Here is a 26,813-nt window from a genome sequence, read left to right as displayed (position 1 = left end):
TACATATCTACCTCAATCACCTTGTACCCCTGCACATCAACTCAGTACTGGTACCCCGTGTATATAGCCAAGCCGTCATCGACTCGGTACTGGTACCCCGTGTATATAGCCAAGTTATCATTACTCATTGTGTATTTATTCCTTGTGTTATTATCTTTATATTATTTCCTCTCTGCATTGTTGGGAAGGGCCCGTAAGTATGCATTTCACTGTTAGTCTACAACTGTTGTTTACAAAGCATGTGACAAACACAATTTGAACAAACAGCAGAGGAAGTAAAAAACAGAACAGTCAGAGAGGAACTACAGAAGGAAGATGGTCATTTTAGGGAGCTATTGAGTGTGCTGAAAGGAGTCTGCTGAAGAGAGCATGGCTGCCAGATGAGGGTCCTTACTGAGATTGTGTTACTTGTGTAGTGGTCCGAGGAGACTACAGCCCATCTCCCTAGACGGCTACAGAAGTTCCTGCTGTAAAAGGAGCGTTAGGATGATAAAGAAGACCCTCATCCAGGTGACAAGGTAGAGGAGAGAGAAGCTTTACATAATTCATGTCAGGGTTTATCAGGGAACCCAAGCTGTGGCCTCAAAATAGCCTGGCCTGGGAACAACTGGGACAGGAAGTGACTCACTCTTACTTCCTGTATGTATCCTTTGTGTCCTACTATAAAGAGTTCCCCTCATCACCATCAGTCATTAAGTTAAACATAGGAGGTGGAAATAATCACTACACACGTGGAGCTGAGAGAGGTGAGAAAGAGAGAGAGAGAGAGAGAGAGAGCCAGAGAGACAGAGAGAGACAGAGAGAGAGAGAGAGAGAGAGAGAGAGAGAGAGAGAGAGAGAGAAAGAGAGAGAGACAGAGAGAGACAGAGATAGAGACAGAGAGAGAGACAGAGAGAGAGACATTAGGGCTTGTATGATCTCTGACAACTCTGATAGCAAATATTACACCTTGTAATAGCAGTATGCCATTTCACTTCCCAGCATGCTCTGTCTCTTACAGAGCAGTGCCGCATTGGTCTGTTCCCAGGTCAGCCCACCTGGGTGTAAACATCACACTATTGCTATGCCCCGTCGCTAATGGAGACCGTGTCATCTCTTCTATCCACACCTCAGCAGTCAGGTGGGCTGACAAGTAGCGTAACTAAATTTGAATTAACATAGACCTCTCCTCTCCAGGATGTCAATCAAAAGTGAGTGTGTGAAATCTCATTAGCCAATTGGTGTGTGTGTGTTACAAGTTGGTGGTGATTTACTGCCACCCAACCTGAAGTGCTTTGTTTGTTTGAGACTTAGAACATAGTAGTGTACATATTACATGCATCCCATTCCATCACTGTCAAAGGAACTGACCACTGGACACTTTTCACACATTTCAATATAGTCGACACCACACCTCATCGTTCAGTTTAAACACAGCTGCATTTGTATGGAGCTCAGGAGAGTTATGTGTCACAGAATGCTTAGCAAAAAGCCTATAACAGCACACCATTCCGAGGTAAGCTACTGGCGGCAAGGCTATCTCCCTGGCACAGCTCTGTAGAGGGAAGGCTCTGGGCTGTTTTAAAGCAAACGGCAGGATAATCAAAGAGAGGGAGCGAGTGTGAAAGAGAGAGAGCAATAGAGAGAGTGAGTGAGAGAGAGAGAGAAAGAGTGAGTGAGAGAGAGAGAGAGATGGGGATAGTATAGCATAAGGAAGAAAATAGAGAAAAATGCATGGTGGTTTCTTCAAAACTCCAACTTTGCAGTCTTGTCACACACACATCAAACATCCACTTAATGCACCAGTAAATAGGCTGTCCCTATCTCCTACAGGGAACACAACACAGCTTATCTGATGAGAATTGTCCATTAGCCACGGCCACCTTAACCCCCTGCCTGCACACACCCTGCATGCTGACATGTCTAAAGGCTTTTAAGGGATAGTTAAGTTGGTTAGCTTAACTTTTTCATTATTTCAGGGTCAACAAGTCATTTGGAATGCTGTTGAAATCCCTCGACCATTTTGTGATGGGTAAGACAGGCGATATCCTGGGGTATACGTACAGTGCAGTGTGTCCCAGGTAATCTCACACACAAGGGTTAATATTATGATATGTATGAAAATATTAACCCTTGTGTGTGAGATTACCTGGGACACACTGCACTGTACGTATACCCCAGGTATATCGCTTTTGTAATAGAGTATAGATTTCTGATTCTGACTAACATATTCCCTGATTTAGAAGGTATCCTTTGGAATAATTCTCTTGAATTGAGTTGCTGTTGTAGCTAATAGTCTGATTCTCTTGAATTTCCTCGCAGGAGGAGGATAAAAACACATTGTATTATTTTAACTATACTGTAGGCTAGGTGAGACCAGAGCTCCTGTTTCTCCTGGTCAGTAAGGACTAAAGGTTATTTCTCTGTGGTTAAACTCCAGACCAACAGCATCCAAGATTCGTTTGACCCAGGCTGCCATCTGTCTCTCTCAGCAGGTAGCTGTGCTGTGAGTCACGGCCACTGGACCATCTAGGTCTGACCCCTGCCAATTAGACTGACCCCTCAACAAAGGTCAGATCAGGTCAGGCAGTGCCCTCTGTATCGACTGTAGTACTGATTTTGTGGGTGTAGGTAGTCTGGCATACTGGGAGGAGGTAGGGAGTGAATAATGAACACTCCTGTGCTGATCACACCTGGTACACACACAGCATACACTACAGGACACATACACACTCACACAAATTACACACATACACACTCACACACATCTACACTCACACACATCACAGATGCCAACACACACTGTGATGCATAGACAGAAGCAAAACCATGAATAGGGAAAGAGAGAGAGAAAGAGAGAGAGAAAGAGAAAGAAAGCAGAAGAGAGAGTGAGCCTCTAGCCAATGTCCAGGGTGTCTGCAGGTGATGGCAGGTTGTTGGTGACAGTGAGAGGTCATTGAGGAGGTGTTAATTGTTATGGACTGTCTCTTTCCGCCAGGCCCCATCGGGAGAGGAAGAGGCATCCACGAACCCAGCGGAGGTGACATTAAACTGGGCACAGATCACACCATCGCCCCTGACACCGGACCGGAGCACCACATTTATATTCAACTTTAAAATCCAATTAAAGATTTCACCGTCCCGGATGTTAAATAATCACGTTTAGCCAGAGGAAGCAAAGGTTAGAGAAGAGAGAGGGAGAGGGAAGGAGGGAGATTAGAGAGCAAGGGAGCGAGAGAGAAGAGAGAGGGAAGGAGGGAGATTAGAGAGCAAGGGAGAGAGAGAGAAGAGAGAGGGAAGGAGGGAGATTAGAGAGCAAGGGAGCGAGAGAGAAGAGAGAGGGAGAGGGAAGGAGGGAGATTAGAGAGCAAGGGAGCGAGAGAGAAGGGAGAGGGAAGGAGGGAGATTAGAGAGCAAGGGAGCGAGAGAGAAGAGAGAGGGAAGGAGGGAGATTAGAGAGCAAGGGAGCGAGAGAGAAGGGAGAGGGAAGGAGGGAGATTAGAGAGCAAGGGAGCGAGAGAGAAGAGAGAGGGAAGGAGGGAGATTAGAGAGCAAGGGAGCGAGAGAGAAGAGAGAGGGAGAGGGAAGGAGGGAGATTAGAGAGCAAGGGAGCGAGAGAGAAGAGAGAGGGAAGGAGGGAGATTAGAGAGCAAGGGAGAGAGAGAGAAGAGAGAGGGAGAGGGAAGGAGGGAGATTAAAGAGCAAGGGAGCGAGAGAGAAGAGAGAGGGAGAGGGAAGGAGGGAGATTAGAGAGCAAGGGAGAGAGAGAGAAGAGAGAGGGAGAGGGAAGGAGGGAGATTAGAGAGCAAGGGAGCGAGAGAGAAGAGAGAGGAAAGGAGGGAGATTAGAGAGCAAGGGAGAGAGAGAGAAGAGAGGGAAGGAGGGAGATTAGAGAGCAAGGGAGAGAGAGAGAAGAGAGAGGGAGAGGGAAGGAGGGAGATTAAAGAGCAAGGGAGCGAGAGAGAAGAGAGAGAGAGGGAATGAGGGAGATTAGAGAGCCATAGGATAACTAACCAAGCCGTAGGCTAACTGAGCCTGTTGACCAGTTAGCTGAGGTAAGGAAATACGAATGAGACAGTCTCTGCAGTCACAGTTAATGGGATGAATCCTGGAGGATCACCCATCACACATGTGCAATACCCACAGACACAGACAAATACTGTAACCAATCTCTCTCTCGATAAGAAAATTGTCTTCTATCCTCCGAAGCTTCCCGTCGTCCGTTTCCCCTCTCCCCTCTATCCCTTCCTCCCTTCTTTCCCTATTTCCCTGGCTACTGAAGGCACATCTGTGTATCTCTGCCAACTCCTCACCGTTGACTTCATCAATGAATCTCTACTACTGCTGCTTGGTGTTGATAGAGGGTTGGTCATCAAGGTCATTGTCAGTAATAAGTTGATTCTGACTGGCTGTGAAAGGCACATACTCTATGCTGCTGTGTCATTCATGCTTACTGAGGTCTGGGGAGGTTCTCTGCAGTCAGTCACAGTCTCTGTGTTCTCACTCAGCAGTCTCTCTTCCCTTTAGTGGTGATGACCAAATAAATGAATCATCTAACACTGTATTAGCTCAGTGGTGGGGCTGTCACTCACAGGTCACAGAGAGGACACACACACAATGATTCCAGATGGCACGGCTGCCCCACAGGTTTAAAGAAGCCACCAACTCACGACCGGTAGAAATGTCACATCCAATCTCCGTCTACGCCCTGCGTAAAGTCACGGTGTGGAGCCAATCGTTTCTCTTTAACTAATTTGTGAGGAGGCCAACGCGGCTAAGCTACCTGACACACTCTTCCTCTTGACTGGCAGAGTAAATATAATCAGAGGGGCTGCAGGGTGAAAGACAGAAAGAAAGACAGACAAGGGAGGTTCAGAACAGTAATGTTTGTGAAGTGGTACAACAGGATGATAGCAGTGTACTGCATGTTATGTCTGATGATTGTGAGGCGCTATACAAATTCTACAGTAACAAGACGGGGAGTTCAAATAGGCCTTTGGCACGTCAAGGGAACTGAAATCTGGACAGACTGTAGGTTTATAACCTCTCAGAACTAAGCATTTCTAGCAGTAAAATGATACACCAAATGTAGGCAACATTTTGACTCGGGAACAGGAGTGGAGAAATATTGTTTCTTTCTTACAGCATCTTGAGAGAATGCTAAAGTGCAGTTACATACCGTCTGTAGAGGTGCTATGTTTATCAGCAACATAAATGCTGATAGTATTTTAACCACATGAAATATGCATCCAAGCCAAACTGAAACCTTTCCCGAAACATGTTGGGTTATTTTCAGAATTTTCTATTTCCTTATAACCGCTCAAACTGATGTAATTTGGACATTTTGCACAGAAAATCTTTCCCATTTCTTTAGAGTTATTGCACTTTCTCCCGGTCCCTAAACGTCTTTGCTCAGCGAAAGAAGCAGAGATGGCAGGGAAAACGCTACAGATGTCAACTCGATTTAAGCATTCCTTCAATCGGTTTATGACATTATTCTGGTGATCAAGGGTTTATTTAGTCTTCTAGGGAAACATATAAGGACAGAAGAGAAGCTGCTTGTATCTAATTGTAGATAAGTTGACTAACAAATAACCTACCAAAATGTCAACAATTATAAGCAGAAACATATCTTAATCAGGCAAATCAAATCCTGCAAACTCTGTCAAAAAATCTTTCTGCTGTTTCTGACTATAGCTTACAGCACATTTTCTGTATTAGCAGGTGAGGGCCTCAGACTTACCCTTTATCACATATAGTCCCGCGGTTGTGGATGGGTTATTTGCAATTGCCGGCGGTTGAGGGTGAACCTAACAGCTGCTCAGCGCACCAGTAGTGAGGTAGACGTTGGGTTAACAGCTCTGTTAAATGTGCCTGTTCACTTAACTGTGGATCACAGACTCAACTAGAAAAGAGAGAGAATGTGCTGTGCTATATGAAATATAGATCTATAATTCTAGCAAAATGTCTTCTGTACTGAGTGCTGTGGGTGGTGGATGTTAAATGCTAGGTGTCTACTATTAGCACTAAATCTCATGCAAAAATGCAAGAACTATTGAATGCTAGTGCTCGTGATGTCAAATGTTTCAAAAGGCAAAGGTGCTAAATGTCCTGAGTGGCTGAAAGATATGGTGAGAGTGTGGTAGTGGGGACAGCATCTTGATAGTCGGACTCAGATAAACCTTATTACTTCCTCTGTGTTTCCCAACCCTATGAAGGTTCCTATCTGTCTGTGTGGTGTTTCCACTTCAATCAAACCCTATGAAGGTTCCTATCTGTCTGTGTGGTGTTCCCACTTCAATCAAACCCTATGAAGGTTCCTATCTGTCTGTGTGGTGTTCCCACTTCAATCAAACCCTATGAAGGTTCCTATCTGTCTGTGTGGTGTTTCCACTTCAATCAAACCCTATGAAGGTTCCTATCTGTCTGTGTGGTGTTTCCACTTCAATCAAACCCTATGAAGGTTCCTATCTGTCTGTGTGGTGTTCCCACTTCAATCAAACCCTATTAAGGTTCCTATCTGTCTGTGTGGTGTTTCCACTTCAATCAAACCCTATGAAGGTTCCTATCTGTCGGTGTGGTGTTTCCACTTCAATCAAACCCATGGAAGGTTCCTATCTGTCTGTGTGGTGTTCCCACTTCAATCAAACCCTATGAAGGTTCCTATCTGTCTGTGTGGTGTTTCCACTTCAATCAAACCCTATGAAGGTTCCTATCTGTCTGTGTGGTGTTCCCAACCCTATGAAGGTTCCTATCTGTCTGTGTGGTGTTCCCAACCCTATGAAGGTTCCTATCTGTCTGTGTGGTGTTTCCACTTCAATCAAACCCTATGAAGGTTCCTATTTGTCTAAGATAAGGTTATGCTGCCGTATGTGTCTCTCTCGCTTGGAAATTCTGGGCAAGCTCTCACCCTCTTCCATCATAACTGTTACAAGCTACCCCACTGTCAAAACGTCAACACCAAGCCTAATCCCATGAGTGGAGACGGGGCCTTTCTTTAATTAAGCCAGAGAGGGAAACCAAGATTGGGCGGCACAGCAGCTAAGTAGAGCACAACCACACACAGAGTGATACACATTCTGTCACACACACACACACACACACACACACACACACACACACACACACACACACACACACACACACACACACACACACACACACACACACACACACACACACACACACACACACACACACACACACACACACACACACACAGAGAGATACAGAAAATACACACACATAACACACTAACACCTAAACCAAAATCCTCTCATCACTTGAATCAATCCCAGTGTACCTCAGTGACCACCCTATTAGACTGAGTGTATAGTCACACTCACACAGTTTTCTAGGCTAGTTGCCATATCCTCTTTAGAAATCACACTCATCACACACAGACAATGACTAGCACACAAAGGACTATAAGGTAGCAACGCTATGCTCTGACAAGCTCGCGTCTCTAATCAACATAGTCCTTGGCGTGGGACTGCAGTGCTCCAGATATCCACCAGGTGGTGTTTACAGAGAACGTCCTTCTTCTGAGGAGATGCTGCAGTATGACAGAAGCCACTGATCAACGGAGCGTCAGAAATGTCACACCCAATCGCCACAACACACTCTCACACACACACACAACACACACATTCCTGGACAGATGTGCTCACACACCGGCGGTCAGGTGGTCAAAGCATTCAACTCACCGGCACTGACGGTGATGGCCTCGATGAACTGGTCTCTCCAGCTGTTAGTCCCCACCAGCAGGGCCAGGTTTGTCTTCTTAATCAGCTTGTCCACAGTGTTCTGCACAGGGAACACCATCCACATGGCGTTAAAGAGGTGCACACTGTAGAAGTGCATAGAGGGAAGCAAGGCTGTCTAGTCTACATATAGGACACATTATCATGACTGTTTCTGTCCTTAAAACATATTTACTGCTCTGTAATAATCAGGTATTAAGAATAAACAACGAGAGTGAAGTCTGTGTAGAGAGCTTGAGGCCATGGCATGTAACAGCTACAGTAGCCAAGAGCCAGTCCTCAGGAGCTATGTGATGATGTCATAGGCCAGGGGGAAATAGATGGGAGGTTCAGTCCCTTACTGGGCCTGGAGCTGTATCCCTCTCTTTGATAAAGGTTGGTTCCCAGAGGACAGCAGCAGGCGTTCTTAGAGCACGCTCAGGAAATCAAGCCTCAAGTACGCATAGATCCAGAAGGATACCCCACCTCATCCTCCATCCATCCCTTCCGAGGAATCTATTAGCTAGCTCCTGGGATGACAGCTGGATAGCACCCCTCTCCTCCTTCCCTCCATCCCTCCATCCCAATCTCTCTTCCCTCACCATTAGAAGGAAAATCCAAAACGTATTTTCTTTAAAAGGAAACTTAAATGGTAATTGAGTTGACTGAAGCTTTGTAATGTAAATGGTGGGATGTCTGTGCACAGGTTTATGCAGAAATGGACTAGTACACTATTCTCTCCCAGCTCTGCTACGGTCTCTAAGATAATGTATTAATGTTTAGAGAAATAGAAAGACACTTTCCTGACTATCCTGAATTCACCTACTGTCGAAACCCTAGCTAGGTGTGTTGGTTTGAGGAGGGAGAGAGGGATCCTATACAGTCTGAAAATCACCTACTTCCTCTGCCCTATCTGGCAGCCCCACATGATCAGATTCTGGGTCTTGCTTGACGTTAATCTTAGAACAGAAAAGTTGCAGACTACCGTCTGAAAGTGTAAACTCTTTCAACATGGCCACTTGCTATGACTCTCTAAGGTTAGAGGCAATTCAACTCTACTGCCCCCCCAGCATAGAAAGTACTGCAGCCAGGTATGGGATCCATAGGCCCCCCTCCCTCCCCCAGCATCCCACCCAACCTCACAGTGAGAGCCACTCCAGTAAGAACAGCACACGATCCGTCAAGTGCTCACAAGCACCCACCTATCAGTCGATGACTGTCTGAAGAGAGTGTGGGAGAGAGAGGGAGCAAGGAGCATGCACATTTGCGTGCACACACACACACACACACACATTTTAATATTCATGACAATCACATCTCTGTTTGTCTGAAGCGTGTGTGTGGGTGAAAGAGGGGCATGTGCGCGTACACACACACACACACACACACACACACACACACACACACACACACACACACACACACACACACACACACACCCACAAACACAAACGCACAAACACACGAGCACACACCTTAAACTCGTAGGATTCCTCAATGATGATTTCAAGTTTGACGTGGTCCCCCAGCGTGGGTCGGCCCATATCAGCGATGCGTTGGTCCTCATCATCCACTTCTGTCAGTGGCGTCTCCTCTTCCACCTCCTTCACAGCCACCTCTGTAGCTGTGAGACAGAATAACAACTTTGTAATTGAAACCCCTGACAACTGACATGTTGTGTGGTAATATTGTGGAAGCCACAGACATGAAAGTGGTTCATTATAGAGTAAAAGATGCTTACTTGTTTTTTTTGCACATATATTTGTTTACGTAACCTTTGTTTAGACAGGTAAGTTATGGAGAGCAAAATGATCTTTGATATCAAGACTAAATTGTAATTTCAACAAGAATAACATGATTCCAACCATTACAGTTCCTATCCCCCAGAATAATACTAGATCATTGAACAGGTGACAGTGAAATCTGTTTAGCTCCGATTCTCCACTCCCCCCCTCCCTCTCCATCGCCGACCACTTCCACGCCATATCGATCACTAAGAGAGGTGGCCGGGGAGTGCTTCCACGTTCCCAACAAGGGAAATGGGATTACTCTGGGAATGGGCCATGCCGTCTCTCTCTGATAGACAGGCTCATTCTGCTGGGTCGGAGTGGCGATGGGAGGAGGGTATGAGGGAGGGAGGGGAGAGGAAAAGGTTTATAATGATTGCTGAGGTGATGAGTGAGCAGGGAGGGATAACAGCAGCACATTGTTTATAACTCCAAATCTAAAGTGTGTAAAAATATTCAAATATGTGAATGATTTGAAAGAACTCATCAATTCATAAACATTGAGGTGAGGGTAAAGTAAGTGTTTTTCATAGGTGAAAGTAAAAAATAGATAGTCTTATAATGTTTGAATTATGGGAGGATACATATAATTTCAACAAACACAAAAATTATGTTTGTTGAAAAAAGGAAAGGGAGAGGTATATTTCAAACCTATTTCTGAGTTGCTAGGTCAAGCAATATGGTGACTAGCATCTTAATAAACATTGTGGGGGGGGGATGATTGTCACATGGAATGTGGGGTTGGATGTCACTAACAACTCTACTGTAAGCATATTGTCCCAGGAACATTGCCACTGCCACTATACAATACATTCCAAGCTCCTTTGTGCTGTTGCTATAGAGACCTTCCTTCACAGTAAACAAAAACACCTTTGGCCGACATATCAAAATGTGTTGGGAATATGTAGTGAGAGTGCTTGCACATTGGGAAGACATCGCCGAGACATCAGAATAGAATGTTGATGCCTGGTTGACATATAAATGATGTCATTTAAAATGGAGGTTTGTAAATACATCTGTGAAAAGTCTTTAAAAATTAGCAATGCATCATATATACACAGATTTGTTTCTGTCACACACCCACACATGCGTGTGCAAACACAAGCATAATACAAACACATTTACTCAAAATGTCATACAGTTGAAGTCAGAAGTTTACATACACCTTAGCCAAATACATTTAAACTCAGGTTTTCACAATTCCTGACATTTAATCCTAGTAAAAATTCCCTGTTTTAGGTCAGTTAGGATCACGACTTTATTTTAAGAATGTGAAATGTCAGAATAATAGTCGAGAGAATGATTTATTTCAGCTTTTATTTATTTCTTTCATCACATTCCCAGTTACATACACTCAATTAGTATTTGGTAGCATTGCCTTTAAATTGTTTAACTTGGGTCAAACGTTTCGGGTAGCCTTCCACAAGCTTCCCACAATAAGTTGGGTGAATTTTCAGGCGTTTGGAAATTGCTCCCAAGGATGAACCAGACTTGTGGAGGTCTACAATTATTTTTCTGAGGTCTTTGCTTATTTCTTTTCCCATGAGGTCAAGCAAAGAGGCACTGAGTTTGAAGGTAGGCCTTGAAATACATCCACAGTGTCACGTCCTGACCAGTAAAAGGGGTTATTTGTTATTGTAGTTTGGTCAGGATGTGGCAGGGGTGTGTTTGTTTATGTTCTATGTTTTCTATCTCTATGTGGGTTTTCTAGTTTGTCTATTTCTATGTTTGTTTTTGGACCGACCTCCAGTTAGAAGCAGCTGGTTGTCGTTGCTTCTAATTGGAGGCCATATTTAAGTGGGTTTATTTTCTCTTGTGTTTGTGGGTGGTTGTTCCATGTATAGTCAGAGTACCTTACAGGACTGGTTTTCGTTGTGTTTTTGGTCAGTGTTCATTTCTTTAATAAATCAAGATGTTTCACATAACTGCTGCAGTTTGGTCCGATCATTACGACGCTTATGACACACAGGTACACCTCCAACTGACTCAAATTATGTCAATTTGTAGAGTGGTTGAAAAATGAGTTTTAATGACTCCAACCTAAGTGTATGTAAACTTCCAACTTCAACTGTATGTTGTTCTGAACGCATACAATGCTGAATTTTGTCAGGAATATTGCTAGATCAAAGAATGGCTACTTCTAAGACAAGTCTGCTATATTTCTTCATTTCCTGTTATGAAAGGAATACGCTACTAGCGAACACTGTGACAACCAACCCCATACTGTGTGGCTTATGTTGGAATAAGACATGGGATGTTGGAATAATGTTGGAATAAGACATGAGGAAAAAAAGGGTCCTATTTCAACCAAACACCTTGGTCTTTCTAGTCATGTTGAAACGAGTATTGTAAGATATACTGGTGCTGAGAAATTCACACAAGAGTAAAACGTGTGACAACCAACTTCAGTTTCCACTACGGAGACAGACAACTGATCCAGACAAGCTCCACACACCGAAGGTAAATAACACATACATTACATGACCAAAAGTATGTGGACACCTGCTTGTCAGACATTTCATCCCAATATCATGGGCATTAATATGGAGTTGTTCCCCCTTTTGCTGTCATAACAGCCTCCACTCTTCTGGGAAGGCTTTCCACTAGATGTTGGAACATTGCTGCGGGGACTTGCTTCCATTCAACCACAAGATCATTAGTGAGGTCGGGCACTGATTTTGGGAGATTATGCCTGGCTCGCAGTTGGCGTTCCAATTCATCCCAAATGTATTCGATGGAGTTGAGGTCAGGGCTCTTTGCAGGCCAGTCAAGTTCTTCCACACCGATCTTGACAAACTATTTCTGTATGGACCTCGCTTTTTGCACGGGGGCATTGTCATGCTGAAACAGGAAAGGGCCTTTCTCAAACTGTTACCACAAAGTTGGAAGCACAGAATCATCTGTCAAAACATAATGTTAAATTTCACTGCTATGCGGACGACACACAGCTGTACATTTCAATGAAACATGGTGAAGCCCCAAAATTGCCCTCGCTAGAAGCCTGTGTTTCAGACATAAGGAAGTGGATGGCTGCAAATTTTCTACTTTTAAACTCGGACAAAACAGAGATGCTTGTCCTAGGTCCCAAGAAACAAAGAGATCTTCTGTTGAATCTGACAATTAATCTGGATGGTTGTACAGTCGTCTCAAATAAAACTGTGAAGGACCTCGGCGTTACTCTGGACCCTGATCTCTCTTTTGAAGAACATATCAAGACTGCTTCAAGGACAGCTTTTTTCCATCTACGTAACATTGCAAAAATCAGAAACTTTCTGTCCAAAAATGACGCAGAAAAATTAATCCATGCTTTTGTTACTTCTAGGCTCGACTACTGCAATGCTCTACTTTCCGGCTACCCGGATAAAGCACTAAACAAACTTCAGTTAGTGCTAAATACGGCTGCTAGAATCCTGACTAGAACCAAAAAATTTGATCATATTACTCCGGTGCTAGCCTCCCTACACTGGCTTCCTGTTAAGGCAAGGGCTGATTTCAAGGTTTTACTGCTAACCTACAAAGCATTACATGGGCTTGCTCCTACCTATCTTTCCGATTTGGTCCTGCCGTACATACCTACACGTACGCCACGGTCACAAGACGCAGGCCTCCTAATTGTCCCTAGAATTTCTAAGCAAACGGCTGGAGGTAGGGCTTTCTCCTATAGAGCTCCATTTTTATGGAATGGTCTGCCTACCCATGTGAGAGACGCAGACTCAGTCTCAACCTTTAAGTCTTTACTGAAGACTTATCTCTTCAGTAGGTCCTATGATTAAGTATAGTCTGGCCCAGGAGTGTGAAGGTGAACGGAAAGGCTGGAGCAACGAACCGCCCTTGCTGTCTCTGCCTTGTCGGTTCCCCTCTTCCCACTGGGATTCTCTGCCTCTAACCCTTTTACAGGGGCTGAGTCACTGACTTACTGGTGTTCTTCCATGCCGTCCATGGGAGGGGTGCGTCACTTGAGTAGGTTGAGCCACTGACGTGGTCTTCCTGTCTGGGTTGGCGCCCCCCCCTTGGGTTGTGCCGTGGCGGACATCTTTGTGGGCTATACTCGGCCTTGTCTTCGGACGGTAAGTTGGTGGTTGTAGATATCCCTCTAGTGGTGTGGGGGCTGTGCTTTGGCAAAGTGGGTGGGGTTATATCCTGCCTGTTTGGCCCTGTCCGGGGGTATCATCGGATGGGGCCACAGTGTCTTCTGATCCCTCCTGTCTCAGCCTCCAGTATTTATGCTGCAGTAGTTTATGTGTCGGGGGGCTAGGGTCAGTCTGTTACATCTGGAGTATTCTCTTGTCTTATCCGGTGTCCTGTGTGAATGTAAATATGCTCTCTCTAATTCTCTCTCTCTCATTCTCTCTTTCTTTCTTTCTTTCTCTCGGAGGACCTGAGCCCTAGGACCATGCCTCAGGACTACCTGGCATGATGACTCCTTGCTGTCCCCAGTCCACCTGGCCATGCTGCTGCTCCAGTTTCAACTGTTCTGCCTGCGGCTACGGAACCCTGACCTGTTCACCGGACGTGCTTGTTGCACCCTCGACAATTACTATGATTATTATTATTTGACCATGCTGGTCATTTACGAACATTTTAACATCTTGACCTTGTTCTGTTATAATATCCACCCGGCACAGCCAGAAGAGGACTGGCCACCCCTCATAGCCTGGTTCCTCTCTAGGTTTCTTCCTAGGTTTTTGGCCTTTCTCAGGAGTTTTTCCTAGGGAGTTTTTCCCAGCCACCGTGCTTCTTTCACATGCATTGCTTGCTGTTTGGGGTTTTAGGCTGGGTTTCTGTACAGCACTTTGAGATTTCAGCTGATGTACGAAGGGCTATATAAATAAATTTGATTTGATTTTGATTTTGATTTGTCAAACCCAGATTTGTCCGTCGGACAGCCAGATGGTGAAGTGTGATTCATCACTCCAAAGAACACGTTTCCACTGCTCCGGAGTCTAATGGTGGTGAGCTTTACATCACTCCAGCCGACGCTTAGCATTGCGCTCCCGAGTGGCACAGCGGTCTAAGGCACTCTATCTCAATGCTTGAGGTGTCACTAGACACCCTGGTCCGAATCCAGGCTGTATCACAACCAGCCATGATTGGGAGTCCCATAGGGCGGCGCACAATTGGCCCAGCGTCGTCCGGGTTTGGCCGGTGTAGACCGTCATTGTAAATAGGAATTTGTTCTTAACTGACTTGCCTAGTTAAATAAAGGTTAAATAAAAAATTCTAAATAATTAGGCATGTTTCATAAGCTCCCGACAAACACTTCTTGTGCTGACATTGCTTCCAGAGACAGTTTGGAACTTGGTAGGGAGTGTTGCAACCGAGGACAGACGATTTTTAAGCTCCAGTTTTAAGCTCCAGTTTAAGCTCCAGTTCTGTGAGCTTGTGTGGCCTATCATTTCGCGGCTGAAAAAAGGTGGCATCCTATGACGGTGCCACGTTGTAAGTCAGTAAGGCCATTCTACTGCCAATGTTTGTCTATGGAGATTGCATGGCGGTGTGCTCAATTTTATACACCTGTCAGAAACGAGTCGTGGCCGAAATAGCCAAATCCACTAATTTGAAGGGGTGTCCACATTGTGTTGTATATGTAGTGTAGAAACAATACGGCTATGCAGTCTTCCCAGCATACACCTTTGACCACTATTTGAGGAAGACTTGGGTGCTTGGCTTGAAAAACCAACAACATATTGCAGCATTCTTCAGCTACTGCTATCGGTAGCTATTTATGATGTGGAGTTATTATGGCTGTGAGGGAAACTAGTTCTTATCATTATTAGTGAAGGGTTGAGTCAATCTACGGGTTGCCTTCATTTAAAAAGAGAACTCTTCCCCCTGGTAAATGCGCATGCAGGGACTGTAGCTAATGTACATGACTGGACCGCTGACCAGCGGTCTGATAGAACTTAGACCCATAGTCATCAGTAAAGATGGAGGAGGAACACATTATCAAGAGTGAAGTGTCACTTGGGGAACAATGCCATTTCTCCGGTGGTGCCCTCTCTCTCTCTATCTCTCCCTCTGTCTTTCCATCTCTCTCTCCCGCTCTCCTGTCTGTAAGGTAGACGCCATAATGGGACATTGCATCCCATTATGGTGTATGTAAGTGCATGAGTGCAAGAGAGACAGATACAACAGTGCGATCGCTATACATCTCCATGCAACAGCGGGATAGAATGAAGAAGTGGATAGAATCTAATTTCTTATGATTATCATTCAAATTAACCCATTTATAAAATATTGATTACTATGTATAGCTTTGTAAGACTATAAATGACCAACCACCCAGCTTCGGAGTAGTTAGGTCTATTTCCCTGCTTTTGAGAGGAGCTGGCTAGTAGTTTCTAAAGACTTCCAGCAATTACGCTAAGCTAACGATATGCTACCTTCATCTTCCTTCACCCAGCGACATGGCATCCATGAGTTCGTCTGACTTTGGGTAAGTAGGAAAAAACGTAATTGCCTAAATCCCGAAGTATCCCTTTAAAAAGGGCCCTTCAAATCCACAGGAATGCATTTGGGTGTAACTGAAACAAATATGACAATTAATAACAAGACTAAAACAAACCAAAAAGCCATGTTGGGTGAGTGTACAGTACAGCCATCATTAAGCTATATAGTCAGTCCAGATCTTATAGTGTCCCTCCAATGTTACATCATTATGACTTGATTTCATCAGATCTTGTCAAGTGTGGTTAAATAATGAGATGCTAAAGGCCTGTTTGCTGAGGTATTTTCCACTGTGTTATTATCATGAGGGTGTGTTTTTTTGTGGAGGGATATCAAGCTAGGTTTGGCCCATTAGGTTTGTCAGAGGTGTAGTTGGTGGAGGGATTCTTACTGGAGTCCAGGTCATTATCTACAACATTACTGTACCAACCTGAGTGCCTGTGCAGCTGGGTGAGCAATGTAATACAATAACGCTATGCTGCTGTGATCGGCTGTTCAGTGTATAGATAAAACATAAAAAGGTGTTTTATTGTCACTCACACTGGATTGGTGAAATGTGTTGTTTTACAGGGTCAGTCGCAGTAATACACCACCCCTGGAGCATATTAGGGTTAAGTGCCTTGCTCAAGGGCACATCGAGAGATTTTTCACCTTATCGACTCGGGTAGTCAAACCAGCAACCTTTCGGTTACTGGCCCAACGTGCTAACTGCTAGGCTACCTGCCGCCCTCTAAGAGTGGAGGGAGGGGAGAGTTAGGACACAAAACCTCCACCACAAGCTTACAGAATCAAGATCAAACAGCATTTTCTATGGACGTTTTTCAGAGCCAACAAGCCATTGTTGTATTCATGTACAGTGTTCTACAGCATTCTACATGCGCTCGGTGAGGCTGGAAGGATGTTCTGTCACTATATTATAAAACGTGTCAAGTTGTGAGGGGAAGATGTCATGTCATACCATGACCTAGTTTTCACCCCTCTGAACACATAAACCCATGATGATATCACTGTAAGCTGACACGACTTTGTAGTGAGAAGCTATAGGACTACTGTGACTTGTGAGTCCTATTAAACCGTGTGAATTCAAATCCAAAATGATGATGATGAAACAGAGAATGTCTTGGAGACTGGGTATGACTACATCTCCTGCTATTATCTAATACAAACCACACAGGGTTCTATTGGCTCTACGGTCTCTTTCTCACTCCCTCTTTCCATCTCTCTCTCTTTCTCTCTTTCCATCTCTCTCTCTCTTTCTCTCTCTTTCCATCTCTCTCTCTCACTCTATGGGGCGTGTGGCGGTAATGTAGAACCACCACTGTCACACAGCCTGGTGCAGTGATCTGATTTGGTGTGAGGGGAACAATTCAGAAGGACATTTTCAGTTCGCCGCAGAGCAGTGCATTGTGGATAAGCGTCAGCTCCAACACCATTCGTTCCCCTCCGTCGCCCCACCATTCAAACCCAGTCACAGTGGCGCAACAAGAGGAGGGTGGAGGTAAAGGGGCCAAATCAAGATCAGAGACTGTGGCGGAGGATATTGGAGCTGTTTGTCCATTACTCAGGGTGCTTTAGTATGGCTCAATGACTAGCCATGTTTGTATTGTATATACTTGCCTTGACTATGTACCACATGAACAATTACATTCTTAATTTTACAGCGACAACCTGGATAAATAAATAGGATTTCAAAATGTCTTAACTGGTGCAGCTCAACATAGCCTACTACTGACTGACAGGGCTGACAATGCTACAAAACGGTTCAAATCACGCCAGCTGAACAGCATGTAAGCCTCACCTACCATGTGAGGCTGCTGTTAACTGTGTCTAACGAGTGACTTGATGAACTCAATTAAAGGAGAGGTGAGTCTCAGGTGTAATTACTACTGCCTCAGTAACCTTGTTATCCATCCCCCTTCCTCAGAGTGGTGGCTACCGCACCATACCACTGCAGAATACATCTGACTGACCCTGGCAGAATGTTCTGGGGAGGGATGGAGGAACGATGTGTATTCTATATCACTGTCGCTCTCAGTCATCCATAGGACATCCCAGGAGAGAGGTTTGGTTATGCCTCCTGTGTCTTTCTCTCTCTGCCTGCCTTTCATTGGTCCTCCTCCTGTCTTCTTTCTCTCTCTGCCTGCCTTTCATTGGTCCTCCTCCTGTCTTCTTTCTCTCTCTGCCTGCCTTTCATTGGTCCTCCTCCTGTCTTCTTTCTCTCTCTGCCTGCCTTTCATTGGTCCTCCTCCTGTCTTCTTTCTCTCTCTGCCTGCCTTTCATTGGTCCTCCTCCTGTGTCTTTCTCTCTCTGCCTGCCTTTCATTGGTCCTCCTCCTATCTTCTTTCTCTCTCTGCCTGTTTTTCATTGGCTCTGTTGTGTAAAACTGTGTGTGCATTGTGTTTCTCTGTTGTGTAAAACTGTGTGTTCATTGTGTTTTTCTGTTGTGTAAAACTGTGTGTTCATTGTGTTTCTCTGTTGTGTAAAACTGTGTGTTCATTGTGTTTCTCTGTTGTGTAAAACTGTGTGTTCATTGTGTTTCTCTGTTGTGTAAAACTGTGTGTTCATTGTGTTTCTCTGTTGTGTAAAACTGTGTGTTCATTGTGTTTCTCTGTTGTGTAAAACTGTGTGTTCATTGTGTTTCAGTCGATGCTTCTTCAACTTCTCTAGACATGTGGAGTTCAAACATGCAGATTTGCCTTTTTGGGGAAAGCTAATCACACTTCTTTCTCTTCGGGGGGAAGAATGCAGAAGGATTAATGGGAGCTGCCAGCTGTGGACCATCTCGAGGTTAGGTGGCCATGCTTTGATCATCTGGTTTCAGAGGAGAACAGAGAACATCTAAACAGATTGAGGAGAAGGAGGGCGTAGCTGGAGAGGGGTGCAACAAGATCTCTTACCAGTCTCCAGATGACCTAGGGTGTGTCTGTGAATGTCCAGAACCACACAGTCCACAGAATGCTCTCATTTGGTTCTGCATAGACTGAGCTATGTAATTCGTTTAGCTTTTTAAAATAGATATTCTCCATAAGAGTCCAACAGAGCCCACCCTGTCACCTAGAGTCAGACTGCATCCACTGATGCCTATCTGACTGCAGGGATGAGGCTCAGTGAAAACAATAGAATTCTATCCTTGTTCAGGTGACACTCACAGTTAAGAGGCTGTCTTAACATCACCTGTTCCATGTCCTGGTTTAGCTGGAGCATTTTGACATTTTGAATCTTTAAGGCTTGATAACATCTATATTATATTCAATAAACACGTGGATGTTGTAGCGTTTTTAATGATATTCATCCAGTATAGGTACTCTCCCAAACGATAGAGGACAGAATATCAAATCAAATCAACTGTCGTACCTCATCAGAACCCAAAATATAAGCTTGTAAACAAATACTGTATAGCTTCAAAACATGGTTAAAACTATAATTTTGATATCATGGATGGTCAGTCCTTGCATCCATAGCTCTATATATGAATTTGATTAAATTTCTCCAGCCCCATCCCTCAGCTTTTTACCGAAACGGGCCGGAAATAAAATGTGTTATTGTTTAAACTGCTGATTGGCCTTTTAAGCCATTTTTTAATATTATTATTTTTTTTTTACCTTTTATTTAACTAGGCAAGTCAGTTAAGAACAAATTCTTATTTTCAATGACGGCCTAGGAACAGTGTCAACCCTTCCAGACTGATATGTCCAGTATGAACAAGCGTGTGGTGTGACACTATTCCTGGAGGGCTGAGTGCAACTCTAACTCATCTTCAGTCTAGCCAATTAACCATAGATATAAACATTTACCATCCCTGTTTCTGTAATGTGCCTGCTGTAATTAGTCTACCGCTCTACCCACATATTTACAAATCTCACATACACAGGGTAAATGCATATTTACATTACACAAGTCATCAACATAGTCTTAGTGTAATTAATGAACCCATATATTTGAAGTTTCATTAGCTCAGTACAGGCGACGCATACCAGAGTGTCATTGTGGCTCTTATAGATGCCAGATGTTCGCTTGTCTTTTTCTAGAGACCTGTCACTAGGAGAAGATAATTACGGCATTCATTAGCCACAAGCCCTCCAGACACTAGTTTAACACCACTACTTTAACACACACCGACTTCTATTCAGAAGGGAGACACTCACAAGGCACTTAAAAGAAATTGAGAACAGACGACAGAAAAAGAAGAAAGAGGCTTCCCACAGCTGGAGAGACGGCGGACATGCAGCTCTGAGACCCCAGTCACATGCAGCTCTGAGACCCCAGTCACATGCAGCTCTGAGACCCCAGTCACATGCAGCTCTGAGACCCCAGTCACATGCAGCTCTGAGACCCCAGTCACATGCAGCTCTGAGACCCCAGTCACATGCAGCTCTGAGACCCCAGTCACATGCAGCTCTGAGACCCCAGTCACATGCAGCTCTGAGACCCCAGTCACATGCAGCTCTGAGACCCCAGTCACATGCAGCTCTGAGACCCCAGTCACATGCAGCTCTGAGACCCCAGGTCACATGCAGCTCTGAGACCCCAGTCACATGCAGCTCAGAGCCCCCAGTCACATGCAGCTCTGAGACCCCAGTCACATGCAGCTCTGAGACCCCAGTCACATGCAGCTCTGAGACCCCAGTCACATGCAGCTCTGAGACCCCAGGTCACATGCAGCTCTGAGACCCCAGGTCACATGCAGCTCTGAGACCCCAGGTCACATGCAGCTCTGAGACCCCAGGTCAGGCTGTTGTCAGCACGGATCACTCACTCAGACAGAGAGACAGAGAGAAAAGAATACTGGGAGAGATGGTGGGGCTCTTTGGAGGGCCCCACTGTCTGTCTGTCTGTCTGTCTGTCTGTCTGTCTGCCTGACTGCTTGACTGTCTGCCTGACTGCTTGACTGTCTGACTGCCTGAGTGCCTGACTACCTGACTGCTTGTCTGTCTGTGTCTTAATGCCTTGCTATTGTGCGGTAAGTATTCAAGGTAAATCATATCAGACATGTTTGAGTAAACGTAGGTTACATTTCAGGAAAAACATTGTTTCACCCAACTCCAGTTCTCTTTCTTTGGCAGAGTTTTGATTGCAAATATTTGAAGTAGTACTGTACTTAGTTCTAAGTATATCACATGAAGCGCTGCCAAATTCCTGGCTATAAAATGAAACCTTATCTCCATAATGCACAAAGATTGAGAGAGCTAATTGTGAACAAACATATTGCCAGCCTTAAATCTTGTTTTGGTTTTGTTTTCCTCTCAGGCAATCAGAGTTTCACGTTAATTAGCGGCTGTTTTTGTCAGGGGGAAGCGGAGCTACTTAAGGGACTGCAGCTGTTTACCTCTCCACTCGTCTTAAAACACTGTGTCTCCTCGCTCTCCCTTCACACGAGTGGAAGCTAATGATGCTAACGGAGCTAGCTGTGCTAACGGTGTTGGTGGGGCTCAGGTTAAAGAGGAGGCAGAGCAGTAATTACTGTTTGCTTGTTGGGCTCAGTCAGTCAGTCATCGCCCATTATTTCTGATCGCTCCCTCCAGAGGCCTGCTGGGGATTCATGGGCTGTGTCAGTAGAGACACACACACAAACACAAGTGCAGACACACACACACACACACACACACACACACACACACACACACACACACACACACACACACACACACACACACACACACACACACACACACACACACACACACACACACACACACACACACACACAAGAATGCACATACATTCACATGCACTCATAGACACAGACATATCTGGAAATGTACATGTACACCCTGGCCCATCTACTGTTGCTGGCCCCAATTCTAACTTGTGCTCTGATATCTGCTTCACTGATTTCTGCTCTCGTAAAAGCCTGGGTTTTCTGCTCGTTAACACTAGAAGCTTATTACCTAAAATTGATCAATTGAAAGTGTGGGTACACAGCTCCAATCCAGATGTGTTGGTCATTACTGAGACGTGGTTAAGGAAGAGTTTTTTGAATACTGATGTTATCCTTTCTGATTATAACATTTTTCCCCAAGACAGATCTTCCAAAAGTGGGGGAGTGGCAATCTTCACCAAGAATAACCTTCAGTGCTCGGTTTGATCTCAATCTCTTCATTCAAAGACTCAATCATGGACACTCTTACTGACAGTTGTGGCTGCTTTGGGTGATGTATTGTTGTCTCTACCTTTTTGCCCTTTCTGCTGTTGTCTGTACCCAATAATGTTTGTACCATGTTTTGTGCTGCTACCATGTTGTGCTGCTGCCATGTTGTGTTGCTACCATGCTGTTCTCATGTTGTGTTTATAGCATGCTGTGTTGTCATGTGTTGCTGCCTTGCTATGTTGTTGTCTTAGGTCTCTCTTTATGTAGTGTTGTGTCTCTCTCTTTATGTAGTGTTGTCTCTCTCTTTATGTAGTGTTGTGTCTCTCTTTATGTAGTGTTGTGTCTCTCTTTACGTAGTGTTGTGTCTCTCTCTTTATGTAGTGTTGTCTCTCTCTTTATGTAGTGTTGTGTCTCTCTTTATGTAGTGTTGTGTCTCTCTTTATGTAGTGTTGTGTCTCTCTTTATGTAGTGTTGTGTCTCTCTTTATGTAGTGTTGTGTCTCTCTTTATGTAGTGTTGTGTCTCTCTTTATGTAGTGTTGTGTCTCTCTTTATGTAGTGTTGTGTCTCTCTTTATGTAGTGTTGTGTCTCTCTTTATGTAGTGTTGTGTCTCTCTTTATGTAGTGTTGTGTCTCTCTTTATGTAGTGTTGTGTCTCTCTTTATGTAGTGTTGTGTCTCTCTTTATGTAGTGTTGTGTCTCTCTTTATGTAGTGTTGTCTCTCTTTATGTAGTGTTGTGTCTCTCTTTATGTAGTGTTGTGTCTCTCTTTATGTAGTGTTGTGTCTCTCTTTATGTAGTGTTGTGTCTCTCTTTATGTAGTGTTGTGTCTCTCTTTATGTAGTGTTGTGTCTCTCTTTATGTAGTGTTGTCTCTCTTTATGTAGTGTTGTCTCTCTCTTTATGTAGTGTTGTGTCTCTCTTTATGTAGTGTTGTGTCTCTCTTTATGTAGTGTTGTGTCTCTCTTTATGTAGTGTTGTGTCTCTCTTTATGTAGTGTTGTGTCTCTCTTTATGTAGTGTTGTGTCTCTCTTTATGTAGTGTTGTGTCTCTCTTTATGTAGTGTTGTGTCTCTCTTATGTAGTGTTGTGTCTCTCTTTATGTAGTGTTGTGTCTCTCTTTATGTAGTGTTGTGTCTCTCTTTATGTAGTGTTGTGTCTCTCTTGTGGTGATGTTTTGTGTTTTGTCCTATATTTCTTTGTTTATTTTTTATTTTTAATCCCAGCCCCCGTCCCCGCAGGAGGCCTTTTGCCTTTTGGTAGGCCGTCATTGTAAATAAAGATTTGTTCTTAGCTGACTTGCCTAGTTAAATAAAGGTTAAATAATAAAACATTATGATAATAAATAAAAACACACACACACTCAGACACGCACAGTCACACGCACAGTCACACGCACAGTCACACACACACACACACACACATATATATATCCAATGCAGCTAGGATGAGAACAGATTGTTTTTGCAGTTTTTCTCATTCCAGGGGAGCATAACTCAAGCATGCTGACTGTTATATTAGGAATTGATTTCAGCAGCCCTGAGCTGGTTCAGCGGTAGTTACAGACTCCGCGCTTGTAAATGATAACGTTATAATATAATAATTAGTCCACAGAATATGTGGCCATTACTGTGGTCTGTTACAGCCCTCCCGCCACCCCCTCCTGCCTTCGGCCCTCACACTGCTGCCTAGTTAATAGACTATAACAGGACATGACTGGGAAACCAGGGTCAATAATCACCACATAGCAGAGGAGGCTGGGAAGTGGGAAGAGACATTATAGGGTAACCTGGTGGGTTTAATCAGAAGGACAGAAGGGGCATTAGAGGGTAACCTGGTGGGTTTAATCAGAAGGACAGAAGGGACATTAGAGGGTAACCTGGTGGGTTTAATCAGATGGACAGAAGGGACATTAGAGGGTAACCTGGTGGGTTTAATCAGAAGGACAGAAGGGACATTAGAGGGTAACCTGGTGGGTTTAATCAGAAGGACAGAAGGGACATTAGAGGGTAACCTGGTGGGTTTAATCAGAAGGACAGAAGGGGCATTAGAGGGTAACCTGGTGGGTTTAATCAGATGGACAGAAGGGACATTAGAGGGTAACCTGGTGGGCTTAATCAGCAGGACAGAGGGACATTAGAGGGACCAATAGGCTTGATCATAAAACTCCCAGCAGTCACCAGCTTCTACGACGACGACACTAAAACACACAGGAAATACTTTAGCATCACTGTTTACGGCAGCGCTTTTGTGCTAACAGGTTGAATCATATTCCTCCTGTTGTAAAATAAACTATTTTAAAGCTTCACTCCAGAGAAAGCAGAGATTAAATTGCTTCCATGGAATGGTATTTTCTCAAGGATCTGGCATCGTTAGACTGATCGAGACTTTGATCTTCTTTTATGGGTAGTCAGGTTGTCGTGGATCCTGAGGATGGGGGGGGGGTCCTTTTTTTGATCTTCATCCTGTATTTATGTTTTATTAAACCTCACTCTTTGATCAGTGCATCGTAAATCTCTATCGGGTTGTATCGTAAACGTGGAGTTATTAACAGATAAATCGCGAGTGACATTACAAGGAACATTTCATATCCATAAATGACGGAGAAACAGTTAGGGGTGGACCAGTTATTAATGTTTCAGAGTTGAGATTGAAACTAAAAGGGTTTTTGTGAGGTACTAAGGACAAACTGAGTGGAGCACGCACACACACACACACACACAGACACACACACACACACACACAGACACACACACACACACACACACACACACACACACACACACACACACACACACACACACACACACACACACACACACACTTTTGGCCAGGAGCAAAACAATCTAATATCTACCATTATCTCCACTTTTTCTTCTGTCATTCCTGCTGATGAATATGGGATAGAGAAACTTGGTGGGAAGGATATCCTATAAATATCCTATCATCAGAATGCAACATTTTAGTCAAGCACATGTCCACTAATGCACTAGGGCCCTTGAGGACAGAGTTGGACAAGCATTGTTTTTGTAGGCGTGAATTGTTAAGGCCATTGGACCCAGGAAGTTGAGCAAAGTGAGAATAGCAGTTAGCCAGGAGGGAGAGAGCGAGGGAGGAAAGGTGCGAGTACACTGAGTCAAATAGAGACTTTGGAGGTGGAGGAGAACAGATTAGAACAGAAAAGCGAGGGAGAAAGTAACAAAGTAAAGGAGGAGAGGATAAAAGACAAGAGGAGAGGAGCCCAGTGAGCTCCGACTCCACTGTGTTTAGTTGGTCAGCTCTCTCACACCTGTCCAGCCTCTCCTTCTCCATTGTGGCGTCTGCAGCTCTAGGGTGAAGTAGCTGTGTTTATCATACACCTCACGGTCAAGTATTTTAATGGCTATGGTCTTCCTGCAGGGACACAAAACAACAACGTAGGGGAGTTGGAACCATGTATGTTAAACACACACACACACATAAGCACAGGCACAAGGACACACACGCACAATCACACAATCACACACACACCCACTTGACCAGTCGTGGGAATGAGAGGTGGTGGTGACACGAGGTGGGCCGCTGCACGTTCACTTCTGCTGAGGGCACACTGAGTGGGAGAGGAGCCCGCTGCTTGGTGTGTGTAACTGGCAGTCCTACTCTGTCCTGTGGTGATATGAACTCTACACAGCAGACTCCTCCTGGTGCCCCCTGCTGGTGTGAACATGCAGTGTAGTGCAGTGCAGCGGACGCCGGGCCCAGGGTCAGAGGTCAGGGTAGAGGGGTTTGACCCCCCGACCTGTACCCCCCAGGACTATCTCCCCACCTTTACTGTCATTGGTCTCCATCAGGCGAGGCTCTCCCATCTCCAAGTAGAAGGTCTTGTTTTTCTCATACTCCTCGTCGTCAACGATTCTGACCTTGATCATTTTGCTGAAGGAGGAAAAGAAGAGAAGAGAAGGAAGAGACAGTGAGGAAACGACAGGTCGGAGTATAAAAGGAGGAAACGGAGAGAGAACAGAACCGAACAGAGGCAGGCAGCAGGCAGACAAATCACGCTGACATCTGAAAGACAACAGGTGTAGAGGACGATGAGTAGAAAACCGAGATGATTTTCTGTGTTTTGATCAATGAACGGAAAAATGTAACTCGAAGGACTAACATCACAATAATGTATCACGCTCAAACCAAGCGATCCCATTCTGACAGCACTCTGCCTAATCTCTCATCACACTTTATGATGATATTGACTGTTTAAATTCCTGCTACACACGAACACACACACACACACACACACACACACACACACACACACACACACACACACACACACACACACACACACACACACACACACACACACACACACACACACACACACACACACACACACACATCTGTTGAAGTGGAGCGTCAGGTACTGACTATTGTGAGATACTGTGCTGTAGGCAAAACACCTCTCTTCACAAGAGGTCACACTGTTAATCATTTCATAGTTATTCTAACACATCACCACCACACCACTCACTGATCTAAAAGCAAACACCATACATTTACCTGCAAAAACAGAGACCCAAACATTACAGTTACACCAACTGTTCGCTTGGTGCAACCGCCCCCAAAGTCACCCTGTCTTTTAAAGAGACTTTGCAGTGTATGTTTTGTTTACATCCAAAAAACATACTGAAAGGGATAGCCATCTAACTCCATCTACCTGTAGTGTTGTCTGTATAGGCTGGGTGTGTACTGACCGTAAGACTCTGTTGTTTACTGAGAAAACAGCCCTGTAGTGTTGT

The 26,813-nt window shown here is 44.5% G+C and overlaps 1 protein-coding gene across 4 annotated transcripts in view; it reads right to left on the bottom strand.

Annotated features, from left to right (window-relative positions):
• Nucleotides 1-26,813, bottom strand: part of slc8a1b (solute carrier family 8 member 1b) — a 178,172-nt gene that overhangs the window by 23,660 nt on the left and 127,699 nt on the right. For 2 of the 4 annotated variants that reach the window (XM_029752413.1, XM_029752414.1), the window contains exons 3-5: nucleotides 25,844-25,950; nucleotides 9,197-9,345; nucleotides 7,686-7,785 (exon numbers count right to left, since the gene is read on the bottom strand). In XM_029752413.1, coding sequence (XP_029608273.1) covers nucleotides 7,686-7,785; nucleotides 9,197-9,345; nucleotides 25,844-25,950 — 356 coding nt within the window. Of the gene's footprint in view, nucleotides 1-7,685; nucleotides 7,786-9,196; nucleotides 9,346-25,327; nucleotides 25,432-25,843; nucleotides 25,951-26,813 lie in introns of all 4 variants that reach the window. The other 2 variants (XM_029752415.1, XM_029752417.1) reach the window with 2 other exon arrangements.

This window comes from Salmo trutta, chromosome 5, assembly GCF_901001165.1.
Source record: "Salmo trutta chromosome 5, fSalTru1.1, whole genome shotgun sequence".
NCBI lineage: Eukaryota > Metazoa > Chordata > Actinopteri > Salmoniformes > Salmonidae > Salmo > Salmo trutta.
The sequence above is the reverse complement of the archived record's forward strand: the minus strand, read 5'-3'. Positions and strand labels throughout refer to the sequence as shown.